Consider the following 20,723-nt stretch of genomic DNA (forward strand, 5'->3'; position numbering starts at 1 on the left):
AAGCAGTCTCCCAATGTTAACTGTGAGGCTTTCTGCTAAATGAAGTAGGAAGATGGGTTCAATTGGGGGAAGGGAGCCAGGCAACAAATAAGTTAGTACACTTCCAGTTTTTCACCATCAGTTATAATTTCAACCATACACCAGCATTCAAGGGAACTATATTAGACTTTTAAAAGTGCTTAACTATCTTTACCAATATTTGTGGCAGAACTACCTAGTTAAGGAATACTGCCTTTGCATCTTTTTAGTGAGAACGTACTCCCGCCATGGCAGCTACCAAATATGTTAATTAGAATAAAGTAATTATCCCAGGACTTTTCACTTGTTTGCAGTTTTGGGGTGGTGTTGGGGAAAGAATGAGAACTTATAAGAACAGCTTCTCTCAATACTGATGGAAAAGGCTACAATTATGTCTCAGAATCCATGACTTCCACTGACCTCTGTGACATTTTCTGCCCTGGAGCTGGAACTCCCAACCAGCCCCACCCTCACAGTTCCCAGCCCCAAACCTGGGGGGGGGGGGATCCCATGCAGCTGCCCAGCCATGGCCCACAGCAGGCAGCTGGGGGACCCGTTGCAGCTGCCCAGCAGCAGGCAGACCCCTTGCATCTTCCCAGTGGGCAGCAGGGACTCCCCAGAGCTGCCCAGCTGCAGCCAGAGCCAGCAGTTGGGGGACCCTGCAGCTACCATCTGCCCAGACAAGGGGATCCCCACAGCAGCCCAGCCCAGGGGTAGGGGGACTCCAGAGCTCCCACGCACTGCACTGCTGAACCCACCTATCACTTCTGTCAGGGATATTTTTTTTAGTCAAGGACAGGTCACAGGCTGCCATAAATTTTGTTTATTTCCCATGACCTGTCCATGACTTTTACAAAAAAGATCCATGACAAAAACTTAGCCTTCGTGATGGATAACGTTCTGCTGCTGGCAAGAGGGCTGAGTACCTATTGCTATGGAAACAGTATTTTTACATTTCCTAATTTTTTAGAAGTCTCACCTAAAACTCATTTCTGCCACTCCTGACATCTGCTTACAAATGCAGATCATACCAGATATCCACAAACTACACACTTTAAAATGTCAAATATCTAGTGTACTTACTATGTTTAAGATCTTAAGTGAGACTGTGTTTTGTAACTACTTGGTAGAAGAAAGTATTCTCACATGCAGTTTAACCTTCACCTTGTAACCAGATTTGTTAATTCAGAACTCAATGAAGTCTTAGGCTGCACATAAAATGGAGCTGTGGAAGACACTTTAAAATGGAATCTGATGTTCCTGCCTAGATTCCCACTTTGACTCCTTGGGGAAACAGAGGTTTTGCTATTCTTGTCTTGTCATCGTTTTGTCCCCAAGTGCCTGCTTTTAAATAGCATTAACTACAAGTTGTATAAAGTAGCAATTCTGAATGAAGGCACAATGAAACCCTACAGAGTATGTAGATACCTAACCCAGATCTTCAGACCCAGCTAGTGGCCCACAAGTTGCTCTGCCATGTCATTTCCATCTTCTGCAGAGTCCTGCCTCCTCCCTTTAAAGGGTCAAGAGCCAGAAAACATTTTGCAACCCAGAGGCAGTGCATCAAATATGACAAATTCTGGCCTTTGAATCAATATTTTAAGACTTTTCAGTTTTGACAGGAAATCACCGTCACTTAAGCCCTGCTTCTCTCCCCATGTTACAGTTCTTGGCTGACTCTTCTGGACTTTAAGGTTTGCTTGCCTTGTTAATCCACCTATTTGCAATTGTCTGTCATTGAATGGTAGCCACATGCTTCCTTGTAATTGATGTATAATTTTTTGAATGCTTATATGACCATCTGATTCCTACCCATTTGATTTTTTTTGCTAACTGATCTAGCCTCACTGGGTAATCATTCATAGCGCCTTGAATCACTAATCATAGTCTGATACTACTCAGAGCTCTATTGAATCATTTAGTTACTTCCCTTTTACCTGCCCAGCAGCCAGTACCGTGGGTGAGAAACGAACAGCACCTCCCCATGCAGGAGGTGGAGATGGAATAACCCTCCAGGCCTAGCACAGCTGCTGTGGTTCGCACCTACTGCACCCCACGTGGGTGCTTGGCTGATCCAAGCCTCATGAGAAGTAGGGAGAACTGCCCTGGACTTCTTAGTGCTGTGCCTTTCCTGGGGTTCTCCAGTAGTCACGCTGGCTGCTCCAGCATTAGATCTGGCTCACAACTGCCTATGCCCTGGCCTCCAATGTCAGTTTATTTCAATGGTAAATGTATCTTCACTTCAATTAAAAAAACCCCAAAACTCTACTTTATCTCCTTCTCACTCTTTCCCCTCCACTCCAATCTTAAAACTCTGCCACCTCATTTCCACTAACAGCCAGCCCACCCTTTCACCACCTCAAATGGACCATATCTCTCTGAAGATCAGAGTCCATCTTAGTGACATTTATGTTCTTTAAACAGAATTAAATTAGTAGATCTCACTCTACCATTACTGGATTGTTCCATAAATCACTTCTAGTATTTTGTTGTAAAGTCACATGCACTCTGTTCAGTAACCAAGGATCCTCTTCCTTTCTGGTACATACAATACTTGAGATGCGGCAAGGAAAGAATGCTACAATATATTGCATCCAAAATGCAAAAGTGTAGCCTAGTCCAGGCAATTTTTTCTTTTTAAAAAAAAGGAAACAGGACATACATTTCAAATTAATGAAATTATTTATTACATGAGAAAGTTAGATTAAGATGTTTTGCAAAGGCCAATTGGAAGTATGTTTAATTTTAATACATCTATAGCGGATATTCATGGCACTTGACACAGCTGATGGGTCTATATCTGAAAGTTAACTATCTAAATTAAATGCAACAGCAAGGGAGAACAAAGGGGGAGGTATGGAAGGACAAGGATTAAAATAGAGACCTGAGATGTTGGTGAACTATATACAACTCAAACTTTTTTTTTATAATTTAATATTCAAATGTGAGTCCAGTAGTCAAAATAAAGGGCAGAGTTAGAGTCAGTGCTGGAAGGCTAACAAAGAAGTTAATCTGGAGACTGAATTGTTTTTTCTAAACTATATATGGGAGCTGTGCAAAGGGTTAATCGCTGCTCTATAGCCTTATCCTAAACTTATAAAAAAGAAAAGTATTCAGAAAGTTGGGGTACAGTCCACACTGGAATAATTACACTTTGAGTTTAACCATTGTTTAGCCATTCACTGAGATAATTTCAACCAGTCAAAGTAAGCCTTTCATAGGATTTTTTCCTCCCAGGACATGTTAAAATGAGCTCCAGGTTAAAGAGTATTTGATGCAGATTATTCTGCATACTATTTCAGTAAAAGACAATAGCATTCATCTTGGAAGAGAAAATAAAATTTAGACTAAAGCTTCATTTCCATACAATTGTTTTACACTAATCTTCAAATATTTTTGTTTCATGCCATTAACAGTTTTTTTAACACTTTTTTAAAGTAAAATAACACAATTATTGAAAAATTTTAGTAAGGACAGAATCTAAAGATAAAATGACAAAGGGTGATATATAACATATTAGTCTTCAGTGGTAGTTTAAAATCTGTGAAAATAAAGTTATTTGCACTAATTCATTGTACATTCCTAATTATAGGAAAGAAAGTTAGAACACAGTTCTAATTTACATAAAATAATTTGTAGTTCAAATAAGTTCCATTCAAAGTGAAACAGTGGAGTATCACTATATATCCAAATGTGGCACTTAAATATCAAATTTCTCTTCACAAATACAGTGTCCATTTTCTTCATAATCTTCTCTAGTTACTACCATATCCTCAAAATCATCATTTTCAGAAATCAACTTTCCACCTTCCCAAGAATAAGTAATAGGGCTGGGGGGGAAAAAAGTTACCACACACGTTAGTTTTAAATACTTCAAATTATGTAGTAATTTGAAAAAGTGAGATCATCATTTTAGGGCTTTTACTTAGAAATTAGCCACAACCATTAACAAAATGTAAAACCAGAAGACATTATGCCTATACATCAGGACAATCTGCTGAAAAACTGCATTCATTAGAAAGATGCAGTGGGGGCCTGACTCAGAGTATTCCAGATCTTTTTAGTGGGTTTATGAAAATTTTAAATTGGTAACCATGTATTTTTTAGGAAAGGGGAATGAGTCCTGCATTGAGCTTCAGCAGCAAATATTTGATGAAAACTTTTACAAGTTCATTGTTGGTGCTATACCTCACCCAAGTGATATTTTCAAAATGACAGTGTCCATTTAAGGAAATCAGAACAACTTAATTGGGCCAAAGAATGGTGGTGAATTGGTATCAGAACTCATTAGATGACAGCGAGAGCAGGATTTCTATTAAACAAAAGAACCTTTATATAGCTAGATCACAGATCTATACAGTAACTCCTCACTTAACACTGTAGTTATGTTCCTGAAGAATGTGACTTTAAGTGAAACGTCGTTAAGCGAATCCAATTTCCGCATAAGAATTAATGTAAATAAGGGCGGGTTAGGTTCCAGGGAAATTTTTTTTTTGCCAGACAAAAGGCATTATATACAGTTTAAACAAGCAATTTAATACAGGTATAAGTTTTAAACAATTTTAAACAAGCAATTTAATACTACAATCATCATTGCTGAGTATGAAGCTTGGTTGAAATGGTGGAGTCAGAGAGTGGAAGAGGGTGGATTATCCGGCTGCTCCTCTTGCTGAACTTTCTGAACTCGAAAAAACATATCTAGAGATTGTTGTTTTGCTTTCCTTTTTTTTTTTTTCTTGGTAAGTTTCTTTATAGCAAGTCATCAGATGACCAACTCCCTTAATCACTTTAGAGCTGCGTTCCCTGTCAGGGTTGTCATCACTCAACCCTCAGCCCGCCCACTTCACCCCTTCCCCCAAGCCCTCACCCTTGACCCGCCTCTTCTCCCCTCCCCACCCCACCTCCTCCCCCTTTACTTTGCACACTGTGTCCTTGCTCCTCCCCCCTCCCTTCTGAACGCAGCAAGCCGAGTCCTCGCTTCTCCCCCCTCCCTCCTGCCCGAGGCAATCAGGTGGTTTGCAGCATTTAGGAGGCAGGAAGGAGGAGTGAGAACTCGGTGCGCAGGCTCCCCTTCCCTCCCGCCCGCTGCCCAGGGCAATCAGCTGGTTTGCGGTGTTCAGGAGGCACGGCAGGGACGAGCCTGTGCATGGAGTCCTTGCTCTCCCCCCCCTCCCCCCCGCCTCCTAAATGTCACAAGCCAGCTGATTGCTGTGTGCAGGAGGCGGAAGGTGAAGATGCTGATCCGTGGGGTCTGCCGGCGGGTGGGAGGTGCTGGGGGGGGGGGGGGGGGGCGGGGAGGCATAGGGAGGCTGCCAGCTGTGGAGAAAGCAGGCAGCCAAACAACATAATTGTGGACCACTGCACAACTTTAAATGAGCATGTTCCCTAACTGATCAGCAACGTAACAATGAAACAACGTTAACCAGGATGACTTTAAGTGAGGAGTTACTGTATAGGAGAGTGATCACACGTTTAGCAGAAATACAGAGGCTTCCGTTTAAAACTGTTTTATTACATCAGACATGTACCAGTTATTTGATCATCACGTTTTAAGGTTCCTCAAAGAGGCCAAATAACTAATTTCCATGGGTAGAGAATGTTTTCCTCTTAAAAAAAAAAAAAAACAACCCAACACACTTCACATTTACAAGGCTAACTTAAAAAAAAAAAAAATCTGATCAAGTTATTCTTTAAAGGTGAATGGCTTGTACTAATAAAACTGGTTTGGAGCCAGTGGGTATGATACAGTGTTTAAGCATTTGGTTGAAAGGAATGTTTCAAAACTAAGGTTCAAATTCGAGCTGGCCTTCCATCCTTCCACAGTAGATAAAATTCCCATACAATGTATTTATTTGGTGGGGGAATCTTTAGGATGAGACTTTGAACCTACATTCTCGCTACTCTGCGCAGACATTAATGTTTCCATAATGATTTTAAGAGAGGTGAATATCTGCCCTGGCAACTCCTGACACTGTCAGTCATCCACCCCGTTGCTACTCTCCAAATCCCAGAAGTGCTGCAGGTATCAGTGATATGGTATGTATAATGTTTATAACACTCAGGAATTCTTCAGAATAAGAGATGTGAAAATAATCCCCCGGATCTTGCAAACACATATGCAACTGGTTAACTTTGCTGCTGTGGATGGTTTCATTGATTTCAATGGAACTACTCACAAAAGTAAACTTAAGCACACAAGTAAGTGTCTGCAGGATTGCAGCAAGCACAATATAGCTCTGCAAATGCACTTTAAGTACTGAGTTACAACATCCTTCTGGTTCAGTTTTGGGCCACTTGAACAGATTAAGTTAAATGATGGAATATAAAGATGACACAGATAAGCATCTTTAATTAACAGAAGGAATTCTACTTTACAATTTCTATTCTGTTAGGAGAACCAAACAGAAAAATAGATGCATTTTTATTTATATTGTTTAGGACTTACTTTTCTGGCAGAACAACAGAAACATCATAATCAGTTGGAGTGAGGCATCGAACTTCAGAGTAGACTCGATCCCTGAAGCCTGGGAAAAGGGTATTTCCCCCAGTCAGAACAATATTCTTGAAGAAGTGAGGCTGCATTTCTTTAAACAAAACCAAAACATATGTATTTAGTGATAACAGCTTAAGATTCTCTAATTTCTTCATGAACTTTAAGTTAAAGTGGACAAGAATTAAAACTAATGTTTTTAACTATGCTTTAGATAATGTTCTACATATATTAAATACATACTGGTTATATTTAGAGAAAGGGTATTGCATGGATAACTGTAAGCCACAGAATGTGCATATATCAAGAGGCTCCACTAATAAGCTGATAATCACAAGTGTGAAACTAGTTTTCTTGTGTGATGGGTGTATTTGATGAACTGCACCCTTTTTAAATAAGAAAACTTTCATTAGTGTCCCTCTGCTTTGTGTGGCTTTCAACATTTGTCTTTTAGAAATTTATTATTAAAAAAATGTTGGATTTCATGAACACTCTCAAACAGCCCAGTTTAGGGGAAAGAAATACAGTAGTATCAATGTCCAAGAGATTTTAATTTTCATATTTTTAGAATGAATGTAATTTTGTGGCTCTGATGCTACAGCTGTGAAGTGACACCACATAGTCATGAACATTTTCCCCTGCAGAAGTTTGGCCATATTCATTAGAAATGTATCTACACACCTACTAACATGATAATGCACGTTACAACTGTTGCTTCCACAGACACAACACAGCCAGAGGGGTGATTAGTTTTCATTTTTAAGATTCAGTGGCCTCATTTGCCAGCATATTGTGGCCAGCATGAATTCCCTCCTCCCCCAACACTAAAGGCATTTTAAAATAAAAATGAAATTAAGTTCAAGTGCAGCTATGAGGATTCCATCCTCAGAGGAAAGAATTCAATGTGGTTGTGTTTTGTACTGGAAAATGAACTCATGAGGTTTCCATCCATATTGTTATACTTTATCTGAAGCACAAACAGAAACCAATCAGCTTACCAGAGTGAGCAAGCATTTCCACAACAGGAAATACTACAGGAAACTGCAAAAGAGCTCTGGACATTCACAAGGAGTTAAAACTGTTGCACTTTTAATTAATTTTTAGTTCTTTAATGCCTGGCACAAAGTATGCTAAGCTTCTGATACACTTTGGATTCTAACAAAAATATTCAGACTTCAAGAATACATTTCAAAACATTGCAACCACCATACCTTCAGGCAAGTTCTGAATTGAATAAACAATGGCTTCAGGAATTCCCATTTCTTGAATGCCAATATCTGAAGGATGGAAGAGAATTTCTGGAACAGCAAATCTCTCGTTTGCTAGACGAAGTATTTGTTCCCCAGTCTTGTATTTTCCACTTAACACCATTTCTTCCCTTGGCTAAATTAGGCAGACATGAAGGATAACTACCTCTTAAAAATGGAAGAACATACACAAGAGTAACAACTTTATCTGATCTCATAGTTTACATATTCTTCACCTGTTATGGATGTTTTGAAGGTAGTATCTTCTATAGATTGAGTCATGTATCATGCACAAGTCTTTGGGAGCGGACATCTGTTCCAGAATGCTTTGTAATCCCTTACTCTAGTCTTTAAGCATGAGAATTGTGTCCGATGTTTACTTTTTACTGCCATACTGAGCAGACAGTGGTGTCAACATGAAAGCATTTTGGTGCTGCATTTTTGAGGGAGCCCCATTCCAGCCTCTGCACTGACACCTGCAGTTTTGCCTAAGCAAGATTAGTGCACACTTAGGTACTTTTGAAAATTTTACTCTACTTCTCTAAATGACACTACTAATAAGCAATTTTGCAAAGTCTAAGTATTAGATTTGTGTTATTCTAGCAGGAGAACATTTTTTTCACCCTCATAACTCAAAAAAGATATTTGGATCCTTGTGAAAAATATATTGCCATAGGATGGAGTACAGGCATGGAAAATTTCAGCCCTAAAAGGTGAGTTATGAACAAAAGAAACAGGACACTATAATGGAAGACAGTATCCCTTCCTTAATTATCTCAATTTCTATTGGTAATCATGCTAATAAAATTCATCCAAAACACATATTGACTACAAGGTAAGCGTCTGAGTTCTAGGAAGTAGCAAAACTTCTCAGGATAGCATATGAAAACAGCTGAAAGATATCAGAATCAGAATTGTGCCTTATGACTACACTTTGATATAGAACTATTAAATTACAGCCAAGGAAGTTATATTTAACTAAGCTTGGCAGCATTGGATTGTAAAATTGATAACTGTCAGCAAACATCATTTCAGCTGATACACTGAAATAAACAATACTGAAATCAACAAGAAAAATAGTCACTAACAGTTGGGGTACCTGCAGAGATCGGTTGTCACTAGCCACGAGGAGAGCCTTTTGCAGCCCTGCTGTTACAGGAGTGAGTGAGGGGGTTCCCTGTGTTGTCTCAGGGCTGGTGACACCTGATTGCTGCAGACACAAGGTACAGTGGCAAGGCTGCAGTCCTGGCAAGGCAGAGCAGAGGCTCCTAGCCATAACGACTGCAAGGAGGAGGCGCCCAAGCCCCTGGCTGTGTGGGAGGCCACACAGCTGCTGAATGGCTTCTGGGGCAATGAAAGGAGCCCTCTGCAGCCCCAATGGCACAGACCCCTCTCACTTACAAGCTGGGAGTCTCTGCTCTGCCCTGCCAGGACTGCAGCCTTCCCCACACTTTGCACCTGCTGATATTGGGTGTCACTGGCCCCAGGATCTGCAGCTCCACTATCATGGGAGTGAGGGAGGAGGGCCATGACAGCAGAACTGCAGAGGGCTCCCTGCACAACAGTGGGGCCAGTGAGACCCGATCCCTGCATGCCCAAGGTGTGTGGGAGGCTGCAGTTGTCCTGGCTCAATAAAGCAGTGACCCCTAGCTAGGACTGCAAGGAGTAGGATGAGCTGGCGGCTGCAGGGAACCAGCTCCTGCCCAGTGAGTGAGTGGGGCCAGTGACAAGGGATCCCTGCAGGCACAAGGTTCAGGGAAAACTGCAGTCCTGACTCCACAGAGCAGAGATGCCCCACCAGGACTGCAAGGAGGAGGAGGGGGAGGAGTTGTCATTTCGAATGGCTCTGTCCCCAGGCAGGAGCCATTCAGTAGCAGCCAGGGACATGTCCTCCTCCTTGCAGCCCTGTCCCAGGGTGTCTGCTGTGCCCCACCAGGACCCCAGCCTTCCCCACACCATGGGCCTGCAGGGATCCAATGTCACTGGCTCCACAGCTATGCAGCGAGCCCTCTGCAGCTCCACTGTCATAGCCTCACTTGCTCACTCACCAGCCAGGAATATGGGCAGGAACTGCGCAGCAGTGGGGTGGTCTCCCACACAGCCAGAGCCTCATCCTTCTGCTTACAGTTCTGGGCAGGGGTCCCTGGTCCATCAGGCCAGGCCGACCACAGCCCGCCCCTGCACCTTGCGCTCTGGCGTCTTGGGCCCTTTGGCTGCACAGGGAGCCCCCTGCAGCCATGCTGTCAGCACTGCCCTAACCCCAACCCTACTCCCAACTGCAAAAATAAAAAGTTAAAAATAATATCATTAAAAATCATATTAGAAAAAAATGAAAATCAAATTCTGCCACGCCTAATTATAGCTAAGGCTACAAGTCTTTCAGGAAGGTCACGGACGTCATGGAAAGTCACAAAATCCGTGATCTCTGTGACTTCTGCACCGACAAGTCTGGCTGTCCCCAGGGCTGCCTGAGCAGCTCAGGCAGACTTTGGACCAGCCACACCGGCCACTGGTCGGCTGGCCCCAGGCAGCTGGTCCCGGGCTGGTCCCCGGGCCGCCCTGTCCTCCGGAGCAGCAGTGGAGGGAGTCTCCCCCCGAGCACCTAAGTTTTAGTTAAGGGTATTTATATAGTACAAGTCATGGACAGGTCAGGGGCTGTTACTTTTTGTTTATTGCCCATGACCTCTCCATGACTTTTACTAAAAATACCTGTGACTAAATCGTAGCCTTAATCATAACCATATAACAAGCAACAGTTTTGAGAAGGTAATCAAAATTAGGATATAACATACTTCAAATTTTTCACTGGAATGAGAAATACAGGGTTAAATTGAGATACTGAGCCTATGGTATGACAGTTGATTTTCAAATGTTGGATAAAATATCTGAGAATATCTACATGACTTTGAAAATTCGTTAAACTTGGACCCCTATGTCACTTACATTTTTTTGGAAAATTTTACTCATTGACTCCTAATGCAGAAATTACTACCAGTCAGTACCACCAAAAAAAAAAAAAAAAAATCCACCCCTCCCCCCTCACGATCAAGGAAGAAGAGGAAAACAGAGTATTTCAGAAAAGGCTGACAGTCATAATTACCTTACAAAACCCTTTTTTGATTGTGCTGAAGTCTGGCAAAACATAGTCTATCATTACTGTATTTTCTTCCCCTTTCAACCTGGAAAAGACAACAAACTTAGAATAGAACATAGCTAAAGTGTGCCAAATCCTGGAGGCCATACTCAGGTAAGAGTCTCTTTGACTTAAGGGTGAGTTTTACCTGAATATGGATGGTAGGATTTGGCTCTACCCAATTAGATTACTTGGACCTCCTTTCAAATTTGGCAATATAGTAAACTTACTTAGCAATCTCCATATCTTTGTAAAAATCCTGAGACACATAACATACATCTTCTTTCACTTGATTAATTACATGAGTTTCATCCATAACGTGTAGCTGCCTATAAAAAAATTAAGAAGAGTTAGAAAACAGATCGCCTGAACATATAGTATTTATAATTATTCTTTTTCACTATTGGTCAGTTCCTATAGTTTTCAAATTGCAAGAAGTTAACATTTTAGTATGTAGAGGTTTACATTAACTTACATATAAGCAGTTTTGACATGTAGAAATGAGAGGGTATTCTTTAAAGTTTTTAATTTTATAGGACAGTTATGTGTATTCTAATAAATCAGCTGCGATGCAATTCCATAAATGCAAAACTACAAAAATAATATGTCCCATGTTCTGAACATCTGGATAGTAAAGACCTTATGGTTTACTCTTTAATCCAAACAACATAAAGCCATCAGCACTAAGAAGTGTGGCCACGATCTTGCATCCGGTTCTCCTAGCAAAGACGCCTGCACAGGCTTAAGGGTCCATCACAGGAGATCCCAATACAGGATGCAAGCCTTCGTGCAGTGGTTCCCAAACTTTTTACGAAGGTGACTCACCAACTGCCTTTTGTCTTTTTTTGCGACTCACCATTACATATAAACGTCTCCACCCTGGCACCATAATCCTAATCCCCACCCAGTGCAGAAGAGAGACCCCAAAAGAGGAGAGGTTGGAGAATGAGCCTGCCACACACTTTCTCTGCAGCAGCAGCATCTGCCTTGTGAGACTGGGCTACACTCTGGCCAATTGGTATTTGAGCGAGTGGTATGGATGAGGGACAGCAGAGCCAGACCTGAGTGGCACTGCAACCCCATGCACCTGGTCACAACACCCAGAACGGGGCGTCAGGCCCAGCCCAGTGGGACAGAAGCCACTACTATGGGGTGACTGCAAGGCAGGCGCACTCTCTGACTGCACCCCTTCCTCCCAGGGCATCTCCTCCACACTGGGCTGGGGAAGTGTATGTTTACCTAGGGCCCTACAACCCATCTAGAACCTTCCTACAAACACTGCCTTAGTGAATTCTACTCACTGTTCAGGTGGAATTAAACTGTCAATTTCTCAGAGCTGGGCCATCTTATTTGTTAAGTGGAAATCTGGCTACAGCTTTATTACTATGACGACATCTCAAAAAAAAGTCATAGGGCCTGATTCTGTAATGTACTTAAGCATATGTGTAACTTGAAGCACGCAAGTAATGCCACTGAATGGGACTACTGACATCCTTAATATTATGCAACTACTTTAAGTACTTTGCTGAACTAGAGTCTTAAGGTGTTAAAATGGTAGCTGAAGCTCAAGATGTCATTTTACAGGCTTTCCTCTTCCTCAAAAAGGGCTTAATCCTAAACCCCTAATTAAGTTAATTAAAAGACGTCTATTGACTTTAATTGGCTTCTGACCAGGCCTCAAGTGTCTAAAGTTAGCACATTTTACCTGTAAGAAATGATCTCCTTTAGATGATTGGTTAAGAGCTTTCCTCCCACATTAATCCTAAAAAAAAATAAAAATCTGTCATTATTCGCTTCAGACGTATCAAAAAAAGCCACCCTTAAAGAAATAAGGCAATTTACCTAATAATTGCCTCTTTCTTCTTTTTACTTCTGCAGTAAGGTACAATATGTGTAAAGGAGTAGCCACTGTCCACAATGATACAACATAGTTCGGATGGATTGTCCCGGAAATATCTATGTGCACTGAGAGCCCCAGCTGAAACACAAAAATGCCAACCCATATTTATATATAAATCTAAAATGTATCTAAATAGATATAGTACCTATCCCATATTTTAGGTGCCTTTGGCAGATCTTTGGTAACTCAATACAGAATAGCTCCAGTAGTGTAATTTCACCCACTGCCAAAATTAATCAAACATAATACCCCACCTTCTCTCAAATATAACAGACTTTATCCAGCTCTGTCCTTCCCAAAAGCCCAAGTAGAATGATTCTGCAGTGTGCCCAGGTGATTCATAGATTCCAAGGCCAAAAGGGACTGTTTTGATCATCTAGTCTGACCTCCTGTCAGAACCTCCCAAAAACAATTCCTAGAGCATATCTTTCAGAAAAAGATCAAACCTTGATATAAAGGCTGTCCATGATGGAGAATCCACCACATTTGGTAAACTGTTCTAATGGTTAATTACTCACTATTAAAAATGTATGCCATATTTCTAGTATCAATTTGTCTAGCTGGTCAATTTTCAGGTTCTTTTTCATTCCCACAGTGCTTTATATAAAGGAGTAACTTAATCAGGCATTGAAATACAGTCACTCCTGGGGTGGAATGTGACAACAATTCTAATAGAAACACTACACAAACTCAATGGGGGATGTTGGAAGGGAAGCATACCTTTTAAAATGCTTGTTGTACAACAATTATACAGCTTTCCACACATATTCCTTGACCAGGAAGCTATATTTTCAGTTAGAGGTAATATTTGAACGCTATAATTATTTACCTCATTAATCTAAAAAAATTCTGAAAAAGTGAGATTACAAGTGGTCTTCACTCTGTATACAAAAAGATTCTTCTTTGCATTTATTTAAACTGAAAAGCATCAAGATAAGGAAATAAATCTCTATCCCATCTTTTAATTGTGGTATTCCATTTGGCATTTTAAGATCTTGTTTAAAGCTCTTAACAGTTCCATTGCATTACCTTTTTAAAATACATGTAAAGAAATCCACTTGAGAGCATGCAAAACAAAATATTATTTTTCCCACTTGAAAGAACTGACAATCTCAAGATGACATTTTCAAAAAAGAATTAAAAGTGGTCTGAGGAACCACACTGTCCATCCCCTAAGTTTTCATTGAGTATTTGTGGTACTGACTGGTAGTGATTTCTGCATTAGGAGTTTTCTTACCTTATCTGTGAGGCTGTATTAAGTCAATGTTCAGTTGTACACTTTTGAAAAAAACACCCATAACATTTTGTTCAGAGTTACAAACATTTCAGAATTATGAACAACCTCCATTCCCAAGATGTTCATAATTCTGAGGTTCTACTGTACTTCCAAAGAGGAAACATACAAACACAGGGCCCATTTATTTATTCTGCTCCCATTTATGTCAATAAAAGATGACCATGCCCACAGTGTCCTATGTGTAATAAATTCACAAGAATAGTTTATATTAAGTCTATGTTCAGTGACCCCTGAATATTTGAAATATTTTTCAGAAACAAAGAAAACTGCAACTATAAAACATTCCTCAGAAAAAGGTAAAACATTTATTTTATATGTTCAAGTCTAAGATAGATGACTATTATTTCAAGGACAGTTTTAAAAAAAGAAAGCAACACATCTTTCCTATAATTTCAGCATAACACTACCAGTACTGAATTTTGTTTAAAACGTGACTGAATTGCTTACAAAGACCCTCCTCACATGCACTGCCAAGTCATCCCTCCCCTACTTTTATATCATCATCAGAAAGGGCACTATATGAGGAGTCATGTCACCAATTTCATGTGTTCTGCAGGATAGGACGTATTATATAATTGTGGCAATGTATTTCATGGGCCACTTTGAAAAGTGAATGAGAACTGTCAGAAACTCCATACAAATCTAGCCAAGAAACAAGCAGTAGTGCAGTCTCTTTCACATACTACCTCATCTCAAGAAGTCTCAAACATTCCTGTCATCAGAAGCCAACTTAAAAACAGAACCCTGACAGAAAGGAGCTGCAACACAAAAGTGACTTTCTACCTACACTGATTTTCCCCCTATTTCACTTTGTGTTTCTTGCTGTTACATATCAGAATCCTCTCACTAAAGTATCAAATATAGAGGAATACAGAACAAACATTAGATGTGTATGCACAATTTAATATAGGTTACAAAAATACAAAGTTACATACTGCTCTACAGAGTCAGGGAAATAAATGAAGTAATTTTCTTGGCAGATTATTTTTAAATTGGGAAGTTAGTCTGGAGCACATTAATGCAGAGCAACAAAATATATACTCACCATTTACTCTAAGAACTGCTTGAAACTGATATTCTTCAAATAAAATTTCATTCATAGAGTCTTGTATTGAACTGAAGTTAAAATAAGGTTCAGTAATAATAATATTTGTATCTACAAAGTCCACCTAGGGGGGAAAAAAAAAAAGTTATGTTCCCAAACAACATTTTAGAAACCACTATCCATACTACTTACATTTTGTGGTATGTAACAACCACCATGCTCTATAAAATTGCCCCCTGGCCTATTATAGATATCATTGCTACTTGCTGCTTGTGGCACATGGGTTTGAGGGGGGAAAAAAAAAACTAACAAGAAACAGTATGTGCACTGTCACTCTACACCACGTGTTAAAATTTTTCAGGGCAGGACAGAATTCCTTCATTTCCCTGTCCAGTGCCCTTATTTTTAATGTTGTGGCTCTTAAGAACAACCTATACCTTTATCTTTCTTCTGCACTTCAATGGGTAATAATAAAAGAGTATTTAAAGTGTATACAAGAAACTTTACCCTAGTCCTACTAACTACAGGAGACAATTTATCTTCAGAACTGCCACTTGTATAGAAGCTTGGCTCCTCTAGTAACCTGGGTAATATCCTAGCCGCAGTGAAGTCAACAGCAAAACTCACACTGACTTCAGTAAGGCCAGGATTTCACCCCTGCTCTTTCTGCACTTACTCAGTTCTCAGACTTTCTAAAACAGGCCTTCACTAAGGTGCTTTCACCATAACGGGAACTAGAACACACAGGTCAACAGTTCCTTTCTTTAGTGCTCACTCTGCAAACCAGTACCAAAACCATGGCAATAATGAGTATCCTTAATGAACCCAGTAGTTTAAAATCTTAAACAAGCCCAATTTTCCCACCCAAATCTATACAAAGAGATATTTTGAGGAGTTATTTCGCCCCCAACGTCTTCCCCTTTAAGTACTGTAAAGACCAGCTTTATGAGTTAACAACATTGTATTTATTTCTTATGAAAAAAAATGAAGGCTAGAGTCGCTCACACTCTTTTCGTGCTAAACCATGTTGGTGTGGTGAGCAAAATAATATTCTATTAATACACTTTATAAATTCAACTTATTCGTCATAAAAATGAGAAATTAATACGCAGAAAATGGCTACTTGATTCTACAAGAGACTGTCACAATGTAAATCTCAGCCCTTCTTCTACTTTTGTAACTGTCTCCTTCATGCAACAAAACCTGACTCTTCAAGTAAGTTTACTAATTAAGTCTATGAAAACAATTATCAAGTAACTTTTACTAGCTGAAGCGCCAATCTTGCAAACACACGTTTAACTTTACTCAGGTGACTAGTCCTACTCAAGTCACCAAAACTACTTGCATGAGTAAAGTTAAACATGGGCTCTAGTTTGCAGAGTCATGGCCTGAGTGAACTGAGCTCAAAATCATATGTAACTCAATTTTCTAAATTTTAGGTGTGAGTCCTTGTTGAATACTCCTGCAAAATTCATAAATTGGTGAATTCACCATTATATCTGTGATTTTGAATATTTTTGTATTACTTCTATTAATTGTTTTGAATCTGTATTTATAGATTTTTGTATCTTAAATGTTTTAGTTACCTGATACATTTCCTTTCCAAAAAGGTAGTCCCAAACCTGTCTCTGAACATCCCAGTTCACCAAGTAACCCTGTGGAAGTTTTGAGGGGGGTGGGGTGGGGGAGGAAGACATTATTTATTAGACAACATTGCATATTTATTAACTACTTCAAATCTGCAAAATTTCAGGCTTCCATCAGTAATTGTTAGATGGACTGATAATCTAACAAAATTCACAAATAAGAGCTGCTTCTTTAAGATTATGGAAGCCTTTCCAAACCTATTTAAAGGGGTAAATGTTGTGCAGCTACAAGCAAGAAGATCCAAAGATAAGTGATACTGTACCTCTGTTGTTCTCTATCGTTTAGTTTAAATTATTGCATAGTAAGTTTACCATAATATGAATCATGCTTCCTAAATTAGTATCTGGTAGCAGGTTATAGAAGCCAGACTTCATGCTTGATACTGAAGCTACACTGCTGTATCTGATGTTTGTTTTAAATATTATTTATGCCTCTACAGTTGTAACATATTGCATGTAATAAACATAAATATTGCTTAACCCACAGCCTTTAACAGACTGCATTGCTAAAACTATAAAGCATCTTAATTACCTTCTGAAAAGGGAGAATGTAAAAGAGTCCGGAGGGATCTTTAATTTCATCCAGTTGATTGGCTGTAAAAGTTTTCAAACGTGCTGTTTTTGATCTAAACTGGCAGTTGGGAATAACACTGAAAAAAAGTTAAGAATGTTTTCTTGCACATTGTATCATATATGATATAAAAAAATCATATTGTGCATTTTCACATCATTTCCATAAATACTTCCTTTTCCATAATATTCTGTAACTGTATTTTTTAGAAAGTAGCAGTTACCCTGGTTACCGCAACACCACAAGATTGTTTAATTGTCTTGCCAATGACAACATGTAGAATCAAACAGTAGGTGCTAAATGAAATTACAGAAACTTCCAACCACAGGTTAAGAACGTTTTCCTTCCTTAACAATCACATTTTTTTTTGTTGCAAACTGTCGTGAGGCAGTTGCCCGACACTCAATGGTCTGAGCCTAGGATACATGAAAAGATCACTTAAGGCTATAAGATAAGGATCACATTCAATAACTACAGGAAGTTAAAGCAAGAAAAAAAAACCAAATTAGAAATAAATTCCCTCCACTTTATTTTTTTTAAACAGCTTAGGTGATTAACCCATTAGAACAAACTGCCAAGGTAATGGTGGAATCTCCATCTCTTGATGTCTTCAAGGCTGGATGCCTTTTTCTGGAAGATATGTTTTAGTTGGCAAGGTACAGGGTTAACTAACTGAAGCTTTCCAGTACCGGGGTGTGAAAGCTGTTGCTACACTTTGTGTGAAACCTAAGAAGAAGGGAGCTTCCTGCTTTGAGAATTTCCTCAGCCTTCCCTGGGGTTGCCAACTTTCTACTGGCACAAAACCAAACACCCGAGCCCTGCCTCTTCCCCACGGCCCTGTCCCCCGCTCACTACATTCCCCGTCCCGCCCTCATTTTCACTGGTCTGGGGCTGGGGTGTCAGAGGGGATGAGGGCTCCAAATGGGGGTGCAGGCTGTGGGGTCAGAAATGAAGGGTTCAGGGTGCAGGAGGGGGCTCTGGGCTGGGGCAGGGAATTGGGGTGCAGGAGGGGGGTGAGGGTTCTGGCTGGGGGTGTGGGCTCTGGGGTGGGGCTGGGTGTGAGGGGTTTCGGGTGCAAGAGGGGGCTCCAGGCTGGGGGCCTTGGGATTCAGAATGTAGGAAGGGGCTGTGGGTTGAGGCAGGGGGTTAGGATGTGGGAGGTGTGAGGGGTCTGGGCTGGGGGTGCTGGCTCTGGGCTGGGGCTGGGATGAGAGGTTTGGGGTGCAAGAGGGGGCGGCAGGCTAGGGGGTGGGGCCGAGCGATTTGGAGTGCGGGAGGGGGCTGTGGGTTGAGACTGGGGGGATCGGGGCTCTGAGGTGGGGCTGGGGATGAGGGGTTCAAGGTGTGGATGGGGGTGCAAAGGGGTGAGGGCTCTGGGGTAGGGCCAGGGATGAGGGTTTTGGGGTGCAGGAGGGGGCTCTGGGTTTGGATGGGGGCTCAGAGTTGGGGCAGCAGTTTGGGGCACGGGCTTACCTCGGGTGGCTCCCAGTCAGCAGCGCAGCAGGGCTAAGGCAGGCTGGCTGGCTACCTGTCCTGGGGCATTGCGCTGCGTCCTGGAAGTAGCCAGTAGGTCCAGCTCCTAGGTGGGGGGGGGGGGCGGAAGAGGCAGGAGTCTCCATGGCGCGCACTGCTCTCCCCCGTAGGGACCAGCTCCCATTGGCCAGCCAGCCAGCCAATGGGAGTGAGGAGCTGGTGCTCGGGGCGGGTGCAGCGCGTGGAACCTCATGCCCCCCCGCCTAGGAGCTGGACTTCTGTCCGCTTCCAGGGCACTGTGCAGTGGGTCTAGCCTGCCTTAGCTAAGCAGCACCACCAACTGGATTTTTAGCAACCCGGTCAGCAATGCTGACCAGAGCTGCCAGGGTCCCTTTTCGACCAGGTGTTCCAGTCAAACACCAGACACCTGGTCACCCTAGCCTTCCCACTCCTGGACTGCCCCACCCGCAGCCACAGCACTTATTCCCCTTGCGACGCAGGCAGCAGCAGCTGTATTGCCAACTTCATGAGATCAAAAATCATGAGTCGGACCCCAAAAATAATGAGATTGGCCCAAAAATCATGAGGTTTGACCCCCAGCCAGGCTCAAGCACTCAGGGACAAAAAACAGGGAGTGCTCAGCACCCACCAGCCACAGCTGTTTGGGGGCAGGGTCTCCAGTCAGCTATCTGGCCGGTGGGGAAGGCGCTTGGGGGAGGGCAATGAGGAGCAAGCGGGAGTGGGGAGCCTCCAGGAAGGGGGCAGAGCGGGGACAGGGCTTTGGCGGAGGCGGAGTGGGGCGGGGCCTCGGGGACCCACTGCCGCTCGGGAAACATAAAAGTCTGCGACCGCGCGGTGGGGCGTCTGGGGACAGAACATTGACCTGGGAGGATTTTTATTTTCAGCCGTGGATGTTCCCGTGAGTCGGGCACAACTTTACTCAGAAATCGCATCTCTCACGCTTAATTTCGGAGAGGCGGCATGGCCGCAGCCTCAGGACCGGGGCGGATGTACCGGGCTCACAGGCTCCTCCTGCGGGGCCGAGCGGCAGCCCGCAGCGCAGGGGGACAGGCCGGGCCCGGGCCTGCAGCAGGAGCCGCCTCGCCACTTTTCGGAGCTAGAGCCGACAGACCAACGGAGCCTGAGGGGCACGGGCCGCCCTCCCAGGCTCTCTCGGGAGCAGGGACCCGGCGGCGGCGGCGGCTCTTTTCCGTGCGTGGCGCCGAGCAGCGCAGCGCAGCCGTCCGGGCTCTCGGCGGCGGGTGCCGGGTCTCACCTGACATGCTCGTGGCTGTAGCCGATCTTGGCATTGTAGGCGCCGTTATCCAGCACCAGCGTCGCCATCTTCTTTCCGGCCCCGCCTCCGCCTCGTCGGCGGGCGGCTCATCTGTCCTTACCATAGAGTCTGAGCGGCGGGCCGTGTGCGCTCTGCATGATGGGGAGCAGGAGGACTCCGGGCGGGCGCCTGCCACAGCCCTAGGGCTGCCGCGGGGAGACCGCGCGCCTCGCGCGAGAGGACTGATCACACGTGGTGTTCAGTTCCGCCTTCCGCCATGACACTGGAGGCAAAGCCCTGAGAGGACCGGCCTGGGGGGAGGCGGGGAAGAGTCGCCGCCTCTGGTTCTGATGCGTCTCGCGCGAGGGCGCGGCTCTGCACCTGCTGTAGCTTTACCTGGGGAAGGAGGCGCTGCGTCCGCACGGGCGGGGAGGCACAACGGGGTCGGGGGTGCAGAGTCTTTCCACCCCACCCCGGGGCTCGCCGCCCAGCCGCTGCTAGCGCCCCGCGAGCTGCGCCGCCGCTTGTGGGGACTTTGTTCTGGGATTTCTAGCGGCAGCGAGAGCGGCACCGGGTCGCCCCTCAGCCCGCTCGCTTCTTCCCTGGGCGTCCCTGATATAAACGCGT

The 20,723-nt window shown here is 43.0% G+C and overlaps 1 protein-coding gene across 2 annotated transcripts in view; it reads right to left on the reverse strand.

Annotated features, from left to right (window-relative positions):
* The window catches only part of ACTR6 (actin related protein 6), a 23,080-nt gene extending 2,835 nt beyond the window's left edge, over positions 1-20,245 (reverse strand). The window contains exons 1-11 of one of the 2 annotated variants that reach the window (XM_048835472.2): positions 20,097-20,245; positions 17,309-17,426; positions 16,717-16,785; positions 15,131-15,254; positions 12,731-12,866; positions 12,594-12,650; positions 11,119-11,217; positions 10,856-10,934; positions 7,720-7,891; positions 6,464-6,602; positions 2,682-3,848 (exon numbers count right to left, since the gene is read on the reverse strand). In XM_048835472.2, coding sequence (XP_048691429.1) covers positions 3,719-3,848; positions 6,464-6,602; positions 7,720-7,891; positions 10,856-10,934; positions 11,119-11,217; positions 12,594-12,650; positions 12,731-12,866; positions 15,131-15,254; positions 16,717-16,785; positions 17,309-17,426; positions 20,097-20,164 — 1,191 coding nt within the window. In that variant the 5' untranslated portion in view covers positions 20,165-20,245 and the 3' untranslated portion in view covers positions 2,682-3,718. Of the gene's footprint in view, positions 1-2,681; positions 3,849-6,463; positions 6,603-7,719; positions 7,892-10,855; positions 10,935-11,118; positions 11,218-12,593; positions 12,651-12,730; positions 12,867-15,130; positions 15,255-16,716; positions 16,786-17,308; positions 17,427-20,096 lie in introns of those variants that run through there. The other variant, XM_048835473.2, reaches the window with a different exon arrangement.
* Between the last annotated feature and the right edge of the window lie 478 nt (positions 20,246-20,723).

Source organism: Caretta caretta, chromosome 1 (assembly GCF_965140235.1).
Source record: "Caretta caretta isolate rCarCar2 chromosome 1, rCarCar1.hap1, whole genome shotgun sequence".
In the NCBI taxonomy this organism is placed as follows: Eukaryota; Metazoa; Chordata; order Testudines; family Cheloniidae; genus Caretta; species Caretta caretta.